Here is a 13,166-nt window from a genome sequence, read left to right as displayed (position 1 = left end):
GCTATAGGTGCACTAGTCTTTTTAGCGGGTGCTAAAAACGCTAGCTAGTTAAGATGAACCCATCAGTAAACAGGATATCCTCACTGAAATTTGGCCATGTACTACTGTATTGTATAGAACAGTGTAGAAAAATGAGCGCAAAATACAGCCTTTATTAGTGCTGCTTTCACCAGCTACAATAAGTTTTGAAGCTGTTTTACTGATACTCAGTTTTGATTTCATGATATTTATATCTAGATATGGAAAGCTTTCAAATAAATTTTAAAAACTGTTAAATTAAAAAAAAATCTTTTGTCCTCCACCTTCTAAGGCACTGCTTATCCAGCTGAAACAGCTTTTGACTTTTATGGATGGACCATGCATAGACAGTCCCTTATTTATTTTCAAAATAATTTTTATTGACATTTTGAATAAGTACAACATAACAAATTAAGCTGAAATATGAACATCAATGACATAGCATAGTTATAACATGCTTCAAACATGAAGCATCTCAAATAAAACTTGTCAAAACATTTGAGCAGAAGTATCCTAATAATCTTTTACAATTGTTTTCCAATAGCGTTTGCTATTGTTTGGGCTGAACCAGTGTGGTGGCAAACTCCGCCTACTGGCTTCAAACCCTATAACAGTCTAGATAGCCTCATACCGTCTCCTGTTCTCAATCTAACCTATTTGATTGAAAAGAGACCGTCGTTCACCCTCTTTTGACTCTACTGCCCTCCGCAAAATCATAGAAACGGCAGGCTGAGGCTCTGCAACTCTATGGTACATCCCAGCACTTCTATATGACACAAACGCTTATCTGCTTCCGGGTTTCTCTAGGCCTGCACCTGCGCCATGTTCCGGTCCGATCCGCGCGCAGGCGCGGTGAGCTGGTACGTCGCTGGGGTCGCACAGGGCGAGTTCCGCTCCCAGAGCGCACCGCTGCGAATCATGGACCACAGCGGTAAGGAACCCGGGTCTGGAGACCGGGAGAGGGGGAGGGGAAGCGGCGGGAGTACGTACAAGTGAGGAGGGCATCAGCTGTGTCCGGTCGCTGTCTTCCCCACACAGTCCCTGTCAGCGTCTAGCCGTTTCCTCATTACCTGCACCCCTCCCCCCAATCCCTGACCTGAACTTTCCCTTATCCTGTTTGCGGCTCTCGCTGAATGAATCTCCCTGGACGGGCTTTTGAGGGGTGGAAATGCATGACTTGCAAGGGAAGGAAGCGCGCACACCCTCCATGTGTGTGTCTCTTCCTTCCTTCGATCTCACTGGCCCCTTTGCACGCTCCTCTTGCCCGCTGTGGCTCTTTTGTGGAGGCATGTCAGGGCTGGGGTCCGTTGAGTTTTCTATATGCCTGTTTTAGAATATTTTAGTATATCCGGCTATCAAATGCGGAGTTGAGGCTAGATTTCTGTTCAAAGGTTTATGAAAATGGGAAATAGGTGTTGTCTCAAGTTGAATAGTTTTTATGTAGGCTCGGGAAAACGTTATGGCCTGAATTAACTTTCAGAAACACATCAGGCACTTAAGGCGTGAGAAGAGGCCAATTTGATGTTCCACACGCATAGTTTTTGGATTTCTTTCCCCATTAAAGACAATCGTAGCTAGCAAAATGTTGTTTCTTTTCACCTCGGTCATGATATGGTTTCTGGTCCTTAGGTCTGAAAATGATCAAAATCGAACTTCTGCTCTCGGTAAAGGAAAAATAGAAAACTTGTCAGGAAGGATGTAATTTAACTTTGAGATAGTCATCTCATGAGCAGTTCAAGTTTTAAATGTTTTGTGTTGTGCCTCTGTACATTGTAAATAATACAGGGTAATGTTTGGGGAGCTTAGGAATAGCTGGGAGGGGGTGGTGGGAGTGAACACCCTTTTGTTTTAAATTTGGTGCCTATGCAGAAAGGCTGCTTCTGTGACTGAGATGCCAGGGAGACCTGCTTCTGCAGATAGAGATGGAGGAAGTGGTGGGAGGTGTGGAGATGGAGAAAGAGGAGCGTGTAGTCACAAAAGTGGGGAGATGAACTTAAAATAATACAAAAAGGCAGTGTAAACCCAAAAAAGAAGGAAGAAAAAATTGTGGCTCCTTAAGAATTCTTGACTGCCATTTGCCAGTAAGAAGTTAGATGTAAGAAAGCTTTTACCTTGTTGGGCTCACCGTGAAGACTTTAGTATAGCTACTCAATAATTCCATTGCTGGAAGTTGTATTTTAGTTTGTTTCTTTAAATTTGTATTCCAATCTTGCCATGAGGATATGTTAGTTCATCTTATATAACAGCAACCCTTTCTCTGAGAACAGTTTTTGGCAAGTTTGCTTTATAGAACTAGCCCTTGTTCTGTTTTTATTTTAAATATATATACTTTTCTGCTTTGTGTATTTGAGGGGGGTATATTTGTAGGTATGCAAAGAAAGCACATTCACAAGACCCGGCCAAAAAGCTTTCTTTTTTTTTTCAGCATGAGGAAAATGCAGTATATAAAGGTTTGCTAATGTTCACTAGCATTTGTAGCATGTGCTAAAAATTAGCGCATGCTAACCATGTAGACACCCATAGAATATTATGGGCGTCTACATGGTTAGTTCATACTAGTGCTTAGAGCGCGCTAAAAACACATGCCTCTAGCATGGCTTAGTAAACAGGGCTCTAAATGTGTCCAAATGTTCAGCCATTTACATGACTCAGTTTTGCAGAATTGAAGCCTTGAGGTCCAGATAGCTTTTCAGAATTGTTGTTATGAAAAAATATTGTCTCAAGACTAAACTCTGCTTTTAACAATAAGTAACAGTGGTTAGCATATCTGAGTTTAAAAAGGTTTGGACAAGTTTCTGGAGGAAAAGTCCATAGTCTGTTATTGAGGTGGATGTGGGAGAAGGCACTTGCTTTCCCCAGGATTGGTAGCATAGAATATTGCTACTAATTGAGTTTCTGCCAGGTACTTGTGACCTGGATTGGCCACTGTTGGAAGCAGGATACTGGACTAGATGGACCATTGGTCTTACCCAATACGGTTATTCTTATGTTCTTGTGTATTTTCATATGTACAATTGTAATTAAAACATTGCAGTATGTGGAGTACTTGATTACCTCCTTTGTATAGTTCCCAAAGATTAATCAAATAGGAACAAACATACAAAACAAAACAATATCCCAGGTAAATATCATAAACATGACTCCATTACTTAGGAATCAACAAAAAAATCTTTATAAAATTTTGTGAAGGTGCTCAGAAACTCACTGTGTCTAAAAGTGAAAAATCACACATATAGTCACCATTATCTATCGTACTTCCGCATTTAATTTAAGACAGCAGTCCAGAGCAATGTCAATCCCTAATAGTACTTAATCTAAAAACTGTAACACTTCTTCATCAATAATAAAGACAAAGTTCAACATCAGTGAATATCGATTCTGGAAACCGACAATGAAGAGCTGCTGTACAGATCCAGTATAGAATTTTGATCTATTTTTTTGTATGGTAAATTGATTTAGTTGGCATGATGGACATAAAGGCTTTCACTTAAAGAGTAAGGACCATTTTTTGTGCGAAAAAATTAGTGAAAATGGTTCCTGTCCTTGTTGCTATCACCTATTCACAGTTGAGGAAGGTCCCATGCCCCAGTTTCACACACAGTGGCAATGGGGCTTATTTTCAAAACCAAAAAGGCGGTAGATGGATATTCTTCTCTCAAAAATGGCCAAGTTGTGATTTTTGACACTTCGATTTTAGATGTTTTTCCCCACATTTTGTCCAATTTTCAAGGGGGCATGTTTTCATCAGGACCTGGGTGGCACCAGAAGATACACGTTTTTCTGCAATAATGGACCAAGCAAAAACTCTAGGGCCAAAATTAAGACCTTTATGGCTAGACCGGGTTCAATCATGAATCAATGACCAAAAGGTGCCCTAAATGACCACTGGAGGGATTAAGGCATAACCGCCCCTTACTCCCCTAGTGGTCACAGAGCCCCTCCCATCCCCCTAAGATGTGACAGTACATACCAGGCTCCAACAGCTTCAGATATGATGGTCAAGACAGCAGACAGGTCCTTGGAGTAGCCTAGTGGACTGTAGAGAAGGGGACCCAGGCCCTTATTCTACTGTAACTGGTACACTTGTGGTGGAACATGTGGGCCCTCCAAAACCCGCTAAATACCTACTGTACCTATATATAGGTGACACCTGCAAGCTTGAGAGCTATTGTAGTGATGTACAGTGAAGTACAGTAGGTGTTTCTATATTCCTGGAGTTATGGTGAGATGTGTACCTTTTATGTAAAGTCCACTACGATGCCCCCTAGACTGCCCCACTGCTCTGCTGGGATGTCTGTGTGACCAGTCTACTAAGAATGATGGCCACCAGACATCCCAGTGGATGTATGATATTGCCATTTTAACACTTTAAGAGGCATATATAGCGTGTTAAGACCTTCAATGTTTGTGCAGCGCTGCGTATGCTTTGTAGCGCTATGGAAATGCTAAATAGTAGTAGTAGTAGTAAAACACTTTAGTAACTACCCCTCAGAGTAGAGGGCATTTCGATCCAGAAAATTTAAGCAGGAAGGATAAGTTGGTCTCTGGGTCTAGGTGTTAGTAGATCACTCAGTTCATGGGTTAGACCGTCAATGAGACAGGTTAGTTTTATCCTACAAATGTCGTATTGTTGCAGTAGTGATCTTGCTTAGTATGAGAGGAACTGCACGTACAAACATTTACCTTCAAATTCGATATAGGATGCTCAAAGTTAGGCGCAGGGTGCAGATGCATACATAAACACGTAAAGCTATTGGCTAAATTGGTGATAACAATCAATAGTTGGCCATAGTGAGCATTTATTGGCACTAATTACTAGTTAGCATCTGCTGTGTGCCCCTATTCTATTCATCTTGCACACAACTCTTAAGGGGGCGTGGTCAAGAGAGGGGCATGGGCTTTCCCAGGACTGAGACACAGAGTTGAATAAAGAATGATATTCAATAAATTAAAGTTCAACATAGTTCACCAAAATCTGAGCACTTTGAATAAGCTTTGCAGCTATGAATTACTTTATCTGGTTATTTTTGTGTTTTTAGGGGTTATTAAAGGCCAATTATCAAATTAGTGTTTGTAGATTCAAGGTACTTAGCTAATGCTTAGTAGAGAATCAGAGTTACTGTGGAATTAGGAAGTGGTTTCTGTCTAGGGCTGTAACATACATGGACATTGTGGATAGCCTCAGCTATATCATAGATTGGTGACGTTCTTTCAGACTTCTGTTGACTTAGAAATGTGTTTATTTCAAGACAGAAATGCAGCCAAGTTTATTCACTGGAAACAGTAGTGTATATGCTTAGTGCAGTAGTTTATTCTCAATTTAAACTTATCAAAACTTACCTGTGGTCACAAGAGATGTAAGTGCTTAATTGCACATAACCAGAATCAGAACTGGAGCTTACTGCTTAGCAACAAGAGAACATCCAGATAATACTTGGAAATGTGAATTACATCACGCTGTCATCTACTGGAGACCTCAAACGAGACTGTCCAGCTAATGCAGAACAGGAAGGAAGGAGCGAGATTAGCCTACAAGAATGGATTAGCTAAAGCTCATGTTTAGAATTAACGCCATCTGAGGGAAAGGATGAAAGAATTAGCAATTAAGGTTCCTAATTTTTGTTTGTGTTCACGTTTAATGCTGGAATTAACTTTTAACTTATTCACATCGATTTAAAATACAGTGTTAGTTTTACAGCATTATTACTGAGTGTTCTCATAGCAGTGGGTCCAGTGTGAATGTGATGGCACTAGCATCTGAGGCAAGTATGAAAATAGCTATTATAACTAGTTAAGATCCACAGATGATGTGCATTAAATTGAGTATCCTTATTGTACAATGGCATTATTTAGTTTTCTTCTCCCACCAGCCTCGTCCTGTAGGCAGGTACTATCAGTTTGCATTGTGTACATGGGGTGCTGTGTGACCTTTGAATTGCTGATTATTATATACAGGGCTAAAACAAATACCAACATCCAGGTCACATGGATATCTAAAATTTTGAAAAATAAATAAAATCCACAATTTTTTAAAAACTTTAATCTTTATTGTTTCATGAAAGTACAGTAATCCAAACATTACAGAAATAATACCATAAGGTAACAAATTAGATCCACAAAATATTTTTAAAACTAAAATGAAGAGTAAATTTTAATTTTTAAAAAGCTAAGCAAAATAGCAACAGCAAAAAAAAAAAAAAAATTCCTTGGCTTTTAAATTTTGTTTTGACTGGCACTTAAGTTGTCCATATACATTTTCAACACTGATTTTTGTATACCTTGTGATTTGTAATTTCTAAAATTGGTAGTTTACAGTGTCAGTTTGTAGGTCTATAAAGCTGTAAAATCTGAGTGTAGTTCAGGATTAATGACAGCTAAGCATTACCTTCATATATAGAGAAGACTGGAGGTGAGAGACCAGGTCTGGGGAAATAAATCCATGGAGACTCTGCAGAACTACTGCCACAATCCTTGTTCTACGAAGATAGGGGGCCTTTTACAAAGGTTCGCTACCGTTTTTAGCATGCGCTAAATGCTAGAGACATCCATAGGAATATATATGGGTATCTCTAGCTAAAAATGCTAAATCACCTTTGTAAAAGGGGCCCATAGACATTTCAGTTCCTGTCCTGTGTAAGAAGTCGTTGTTTTAATTTCCCATTTTTCATATATTACATCTTTGTTTTGTTTAATTTACTCCTCTGCTTATGAGGTTATTCCATACATCTGCCACCACCTTCATGAAGAAATAATTTTCTGTTCCTGAGTCTAACTCATGATTTGTTCTACATCTTCATTTCTAAGCATAGGGAATTAACATTATACATTTTTTTTCCACAAAGAAGTTGTTGGTGAGTTCAAAGAATAATCTTCCAGATAGGGAGAAGATGAGGGATTGACAAAGGAAGCAACTGCAAGCTGTTGCTGTAAATGAAATATAAGTGTTAGCAGAATACAAATAATACCATAATTAGGCATCATGGAAGTACATTCCTGTAACAGTTATGATACTCATGATGTCAGCACAATACACTTAAATATCTTAATAGGCAGCATATTAGAACATTCATGTAACATAAATATACTCACAACATCGTTATGTACAAGTGAAGCAACTTAATAGGCAGCCGAGGGGACAAGTGCAGTTGAGACACAGACAAGACGGGTAGGACAAAGTCATTGGGATAAATAGATGGGTGGCCAAATTGAAGGCAAATTATATGTGCAGTTCAATACGATATGTGGATCAGATCTTAATTACAATGTGTGCAACAAGCTAGTCCATATGTGGAGTGAGTAGATAGTCACCACATGCAATAAGGGCTAGGGAAAAAAGAGCCAGGTTAATTGAGCATACTCATTCTGGAGTGGAGGAGTGGCCTAGTGGTTAGGGTGGTGGACTTTGGTCCTGAGGAACTGAGTTCGATTCCCGGCACAGGCAGCTCCTTGTGACTCTGGGCAAGTCACTTAACCCTCCATTGCCCCATGTAAGCCACATTGAGCCTGCCATGAGTGGGAAAGCACGGGGTACAAATGTAACAAAAATAAAATATATACTATTGGAGATTCTACATGGAATGTTGCTATTCCACTAGCAACATTCCATGTAAAAGGCTGCGCAGGCTTCTGTTTCTGTGAGTCTGACATCCTGCACGTACGTACAGGACGTCAGACTCACAGAAGCAGAAGCCTGCGCGGCCACATTGGTGATCTGCAAGGGCCGACTTCTACATGGAATGTTGCTAGTGGAATAGCAACATTCCATGTAGAATCTCAAATAGTAGCAACCGTGGAGGAGTGGCCTAGTGGTTAGGGTGGTGGACTTTGGTCCTGGGGAACTGAGTTTGATTCCCACTTCAGGCACAGGCAGCTCCTTGTGACTCTGGGCAAGTCACTTAACCCTCCATTGCCCCATGTAAGCCGCATTGAGCCTGCCATGAGTGGGAAAGCGCGGGGTACAAATGTAACAAAACAAAAAAAATACTATCCCCTGTCTGTGTTGCTTGTACCTACCCTCTCTCACACCTTTTGATACCATCTGCCATGATGATGATGAAACATTTTATTCTTTTCTTTTTTATAGACAATGATTTGCAAGGCACCAACAGCTCAGGGTCACTGGGTGGCCTGGATGTACGCAGACGAATCCCCATAAAATTAATTTCAAAACAAACTAACAAAGCCAAAGTTTCCCCTCATGCTCCGAGAACTATGAGCAGGATGCCTTCAAAAACGCAAGCTGGCGAGGAAGGTAAGGGCTGGTGAGCTTACTCCTGCTAACGCAGAATTGTGTCTCCCAAGGGTATTTTCACTGCTAGATCGTCGTATTCCTGTTATATTTATTGGTGTGTATTGTATTTATTTATTAGGATTTATTTACTGCCTTTTTGAAGGAATTCACTCAAGGCGGTGTACAGCAGCGTATGTCTTATGTCTTGGTACTGGGTGTTTCACATGTTCAGTGTCACAATATGAGATCAGTAGTTTGATTGATTTTAGGTAGGAAAAAATAAATGTGACACGTGATAGACAAAGATGCATAATATAGTACAAGAGAGTACATGGAAACCATTTTGTTGCAGTGCTTTTCAAATACAATCCTGTTGAAAATGGCCTTGCCTTTAAGGTCACTTTCATTTGGGTAATCACAAGCCTATAGTCCATCTTCCCTCCCCCCGTCTTACCCCTTCAAATGTGGACCTGTTTTATAGAGCAGATAGATCGAACCAGTTGCTAAATACATTTAAACATTTTTTTTTGTTCTTTTTTGTGACTGTATGAAAGATTAAGGGGTTCTGTTAACAAAATGTGGCCTTGGTGCGCCCTTATGTGGGTCTTTCCCATGCGCTAAGGCTATTTTTATCGCAGTCGTAAAATGGCCTATTTTCTATTTTTTGTATTAATGGCCATGCGCTAATGTTATCATTAGCACATGGCCATTTTAAGAAATGACTGTGTGAGCACTTACTGCCACCCATTTTGCAGGCATTAAGGGGCTCCTGTGTTATCTGTGTGCTGACCAGTTACCATGCAGTAATATAGATGTGCTAACTGGTTAGCATAGTAATGCCCATGCTGCCTCTGACACGCCCCCTCAAAAAAATAGAAACAGTTTTTTTAGTGCTCGTTTAGTGCGCACACAATTAGAAATTACTGCAGGATGCCCAAGTGCCTTATTTTTAGCTGCCGTAGGCACGCATTAGCGCCTTACACAGCTTAATAAAAGGACCCCTAAGTAAGCTGCACAGGATAGTGAGTCTGAAGTGGCATTGGTTTTAAAGCTACTATGGTCAAGCCTGCAGACTTCAGTCTAAACTGGAAGAGCTCTTCGTAGCCTGGGTTTTGCTGGCATGTCTGTAAACAGTATTTTGAGTTACGTGTGCATTGATGTTTTTTCCCTATGCTCCATGGTTCACAACAGGATGAGCTGAAAATGCCGTTAGGTGTAATAAACCCTGCCCTATTTTTTTTTAACCCTGGTCCCACTCATTTCCTAGGCATTGGCTAAACCCTTCAGGTCAGACATCCCAGGAATCCTGTTCAGAAGGAATGGATCCTCAGGAGCTTAGCCGAGATTGGGTGGCGGGGCTGGTGGTTGGGAGGCAGGGATAGTGCTGGGCAGACTTATACGGTCTGTACCAGAGCTGGTGGTTGGGAGGCGGGAATAATGCTGGGCAGACTTATACGGTCTGTACCAGAGCTGGTGGTGGGAGGCGGGGCTGGTTGGGAGGCAGGGATAGTGCTGGGCAGACTTATACGGTCTGTACCAGAGCTGGTGGTGGGAGGCGGGGCTGGTTGGGAGGCGGGGATAGTGCTGGGCAGACTTATACGGTCTGTGCCCTGAAGAGGACAGGTACAAATCAAGGTAAGGTATACACAAAAAGTAGTACATATGAGTTTATCTTGTTGGGTAGACTGGATGGACCGTGCAGGTCTTTTTCTGCCATCATCTACTATGTTACTATGAGGCATATTTTCAAAGCACTTAGCCTTCCAAAGTTCCATTATGTTACTAGGATATACAAACACAAAGTTCAAGATGTCGAGCTGAGCTAAGTCTCGGTAGGCCGAAGAGTATTCTTTTCTGGGCACTCTTTGTTTCATTCACACACACAAAAGGCATCAGTCTCTGTATTTCAACTTCAGCTTGCTTTAATAGTAACTTGAAAACACAATTCATAAACTTGTCAACTTGGTCTGTACATTTGAGGGCTTTTCAGATGGTCGTCACAGCGTTAAACATAATCTCCAAATGTTATCAGGGCGTTCAAATCACAATACAGTTCTATCTCAAATCTTCTCTATTTGCAAAACAGAACAAAGTACTTGGTAATATCCCCATAGACTTTACTGTCAAAGTCATCTCCACTTGATTAACTCAGTTCTGAACAGGGATCATTCACACATGCAGTGCCAGTAGTTGAGGCCCTCTCCTATCTGGCGTGTCTTTTTCCCCAAGCACTCTTAATCGTTCCCAAGTTGGGAACACTCCGCAGGCACCCTCTGCTTTGTAGCAGGGACTTCAATCACCACACACTGCAAACTCCTCCTGTCTTGGTTCCCAGGACTTCTCCCTCAGTGTTCAGGGTCTCAGTAGGGGTGGGCTACCAAAGACCAGAATTTTCTCTATGTAGTGCCTTTTATTACTTCTTGGCCCTGCCCCCATGGGTTGGCCCTTCACAAAACCTCCCACCAGACTGGCAGTCCCAGCCCCTGTTGTCTTAGTGACCTCCCTGAAAATCCTTCTGCCTGCTGCAGAGACTATTTTCAGGGGGTCACATGGGGATTTTCATAAGTGCAGTCAGTGGTGGCAATCCAGTAAATAGAGTGTTTGTTTGTAATTGCAAGCTGAACAGCCTTTTAGTACAGCTGTAGAACATAGTTATAGTAGGAACAAGTCGAAACATACAGGCAATGCAGGACTGGAAGGGGCACAGCAAGGAAAATGCAAGTCTGTATACAAGTGATGATAAAGGCAAAGATTTGTGTAAAGTAGGCTCCAGATTCATACAGATAATAATAGGATCAGCAGAACAGACAGGCCTCCAACTTGACTATCCCTGAAGCTGTTGAAGTAAAAGTTTTTGAGAATGCTGCAGGGATAATTCACAGCCCTGGATGGGAAGGAAATTTGCAATGGATGATGTTCTTTCCTTCCCAGCTGACACCTACAAGTGGGCTTCAGGGCCTATGCCTATTTGAAGATTTTTGTTAATCTTTCCAACAGTTGCTCCTTTGGGTTTTTGGGCTACAGCACCTTCATTTGCATCTGCCTGAGAGTTTTCCTTTCTTTATATTTCCTGGCCGCTCACCTGAGTCAATCATTGTAGTAAATTTGTTCTTTAGAAGCGACAGACCTAGTGCACCTTCTGTAGGTATGCCATTGCAATATGACTGGGACATTCCCGTTTCCCCCCCCCCTCCCCCCACCTCCTGGGGCTGCCACCTCTTGATGCATCCGCAGCTGATGCAGGAAACAGAGGGGTAGAGCTGACAGTTGCGCCCAGGGCTTCTGCAGAGCAACGTGTTACCACTGGACTGGCACATACCAGATACTTTTTTTATTTTTTAATTGAAAATTTTACAATCAATTCAAATATTCCACTTGTACTGAAAAAGAACAATAATAAATGAATGGTAAAAATCTTTTCTTGATGCTAAAAGTTTATCTCCAGCCCTCAAATTGAGAGATTCAATTTCAAAGATATTAAGGAAAATAAATTTATACAACCAATGAAAAAGATAACTGACCTAAGGCTCTAAAGGCCTCTTTTATCAAGCCATGCAGCAATGCCGATGGAGCCCATTCAAAATGAATGGGCTTTGTCAGCATCACTGCAATGGGAGCAGCTAGTGTGGCTTGATAAAGAGGCCCTAAATCAGGAGAAATTAGCTATTGAGCTTCCTTAGCAGATGACTGAAGTCGTCTTCAAGCTATTCAGCTCTAAGATAAGTTGCTCTTTGATGTTATTTTGATAATTCAACACTTTTTTGAGCACTTCTGAGTTTTGCTGAGCACTGCATATTATGTTAATGGAAGGGTTTTGCAGATGATGCAGCCGTGATCTGTTTGGATCATCATTGCTCCCTGCAATCTAACAGTGTTTGAGCGACTTTGAGGCTTTTCCTTCCTACTTTTTCATAATTTACTTTTGGATTTCATAGTCACACCTGTGGATGATTTTTATGTTATAGCTTTCTGCATCGGTTATTCCACATCCCTTGAGTTTCTATAGTTCATTTAGGCAATAAACAGGTCACTTTTCACAAGGCTGTATGGCAGACTAGTAAAAAAGGCCCGTTTCTGAGAGCAATGAAATGGGCGCTAGCAAGGTATTTGTTTTGTGCAATAAATGTGTTGAAGAGGATTTTGTGCCAGGGTGGCCCCCCTCCCTCCCTCCCAGGTGGAAGTGTGTGTTTGTGACTGAGAGAGAGTGATTGTGGGCAAGTGTGTTTGTGAGAGAGAGAGAAGTGTGTGTGTGTAAATGAGAGTGTGTGGCAGGGTGTCGCTCCTCCCCCCCCCCTTCCCTCCCTGCTTCCTTGCCTGCCTGCGAGTGAAGGGAAGTGATGTCAGTCGTGCTTAGCATGTCGACTGTTGTGTCTGAAGTGGTGGAGGAAGGAGTCCACCGTGTTTACCTACCGCCACTGCATTTTGTTCGCTGTCGCCGTTGCGGTCCTCTGAGGCGCAGATATGAAGGCTGTGGAAGTCCTCTCGCGCCCTCGATGTGTAAACACGAGGGCGGGGCGGGCGCCAATGCTGTTTGTAGGGGGTTGCATAGCGGCATTCGCAGTGGCGTTTGTAGTGTGTGTTATGTTCAGCTGCCCTCAACGTGTTGACGCAAGGGCGGGGCGGCGATGGTGTTCGGACGTCATGAGGATTTCACAACGTTCGGACGCGAGGGCCGGGCGGACACTTGTGGGGACACATTCTGATCTACGCCGCCTCACATTCCGGAAGTGCAACTTCACGCCTTGCGAATTATGTGCAGAAGAGGCGTGGCTGGGGGCAGGTGAGTGACAGTGAGGGGTGAGGGGCAGGGAATGGTGGAGTGACAGTGAGTGGTGCTAAGAATTACTGGGTGAGAATTATTTATATAGATATGTTTAATTTCCGGTATTTTCAGTCATGCTCAATCATGTACAAAGAA

The 13,166-nt window shown here is 42.0% G+C and overlaps 1 protein-coding gene across 1 annotated transcript in view; it reads left to right on the top strand.

Moving 5' to 3' along the window:
- The first annotated feature begins 760 nt into the window (after positions 1-760).
- The window catches only part of LOC115478916 (E3 ubiquitin-protein ligase Hakai-like), a 22,546-nt gene continuing 10,140 nt past the window's right edge, over positions 761-13,166 (top strand). Inside the window, exons 1-2 of the mRNA XM_030216568.1 lie at positions 761-949; positions 8,102-8,269. Coding sequence (XP_030072428.1) covers positions 841-949; positions 8,102-8,269 — 277 coding nt within the window. The 5' untranslated portion in view covers positions 761-840. The remainder of the gene's footprint in view (positions 950-8,101; positions 8,270-13,166) is intronic.

The sequence above is a fragment of the Microcaecilia unicolor genome, chromosome 10, assembly GCF_901765095.1.
Source record: "Microcaecilia unicolor chromosome 10, aMicUni1.1, whole genome shotgun sequence".
Taxonomy (NCBI): domain Eukaryota; kingdom Metazoa; phylum Chordata; class Amphibia; order Gymnophiona; family Siphonopidae; genus Microcaecilia; species Microcaecilia unicolor.
This window is presented reverse-complemented; position numbering and strand designations above follow the sequence as displayed.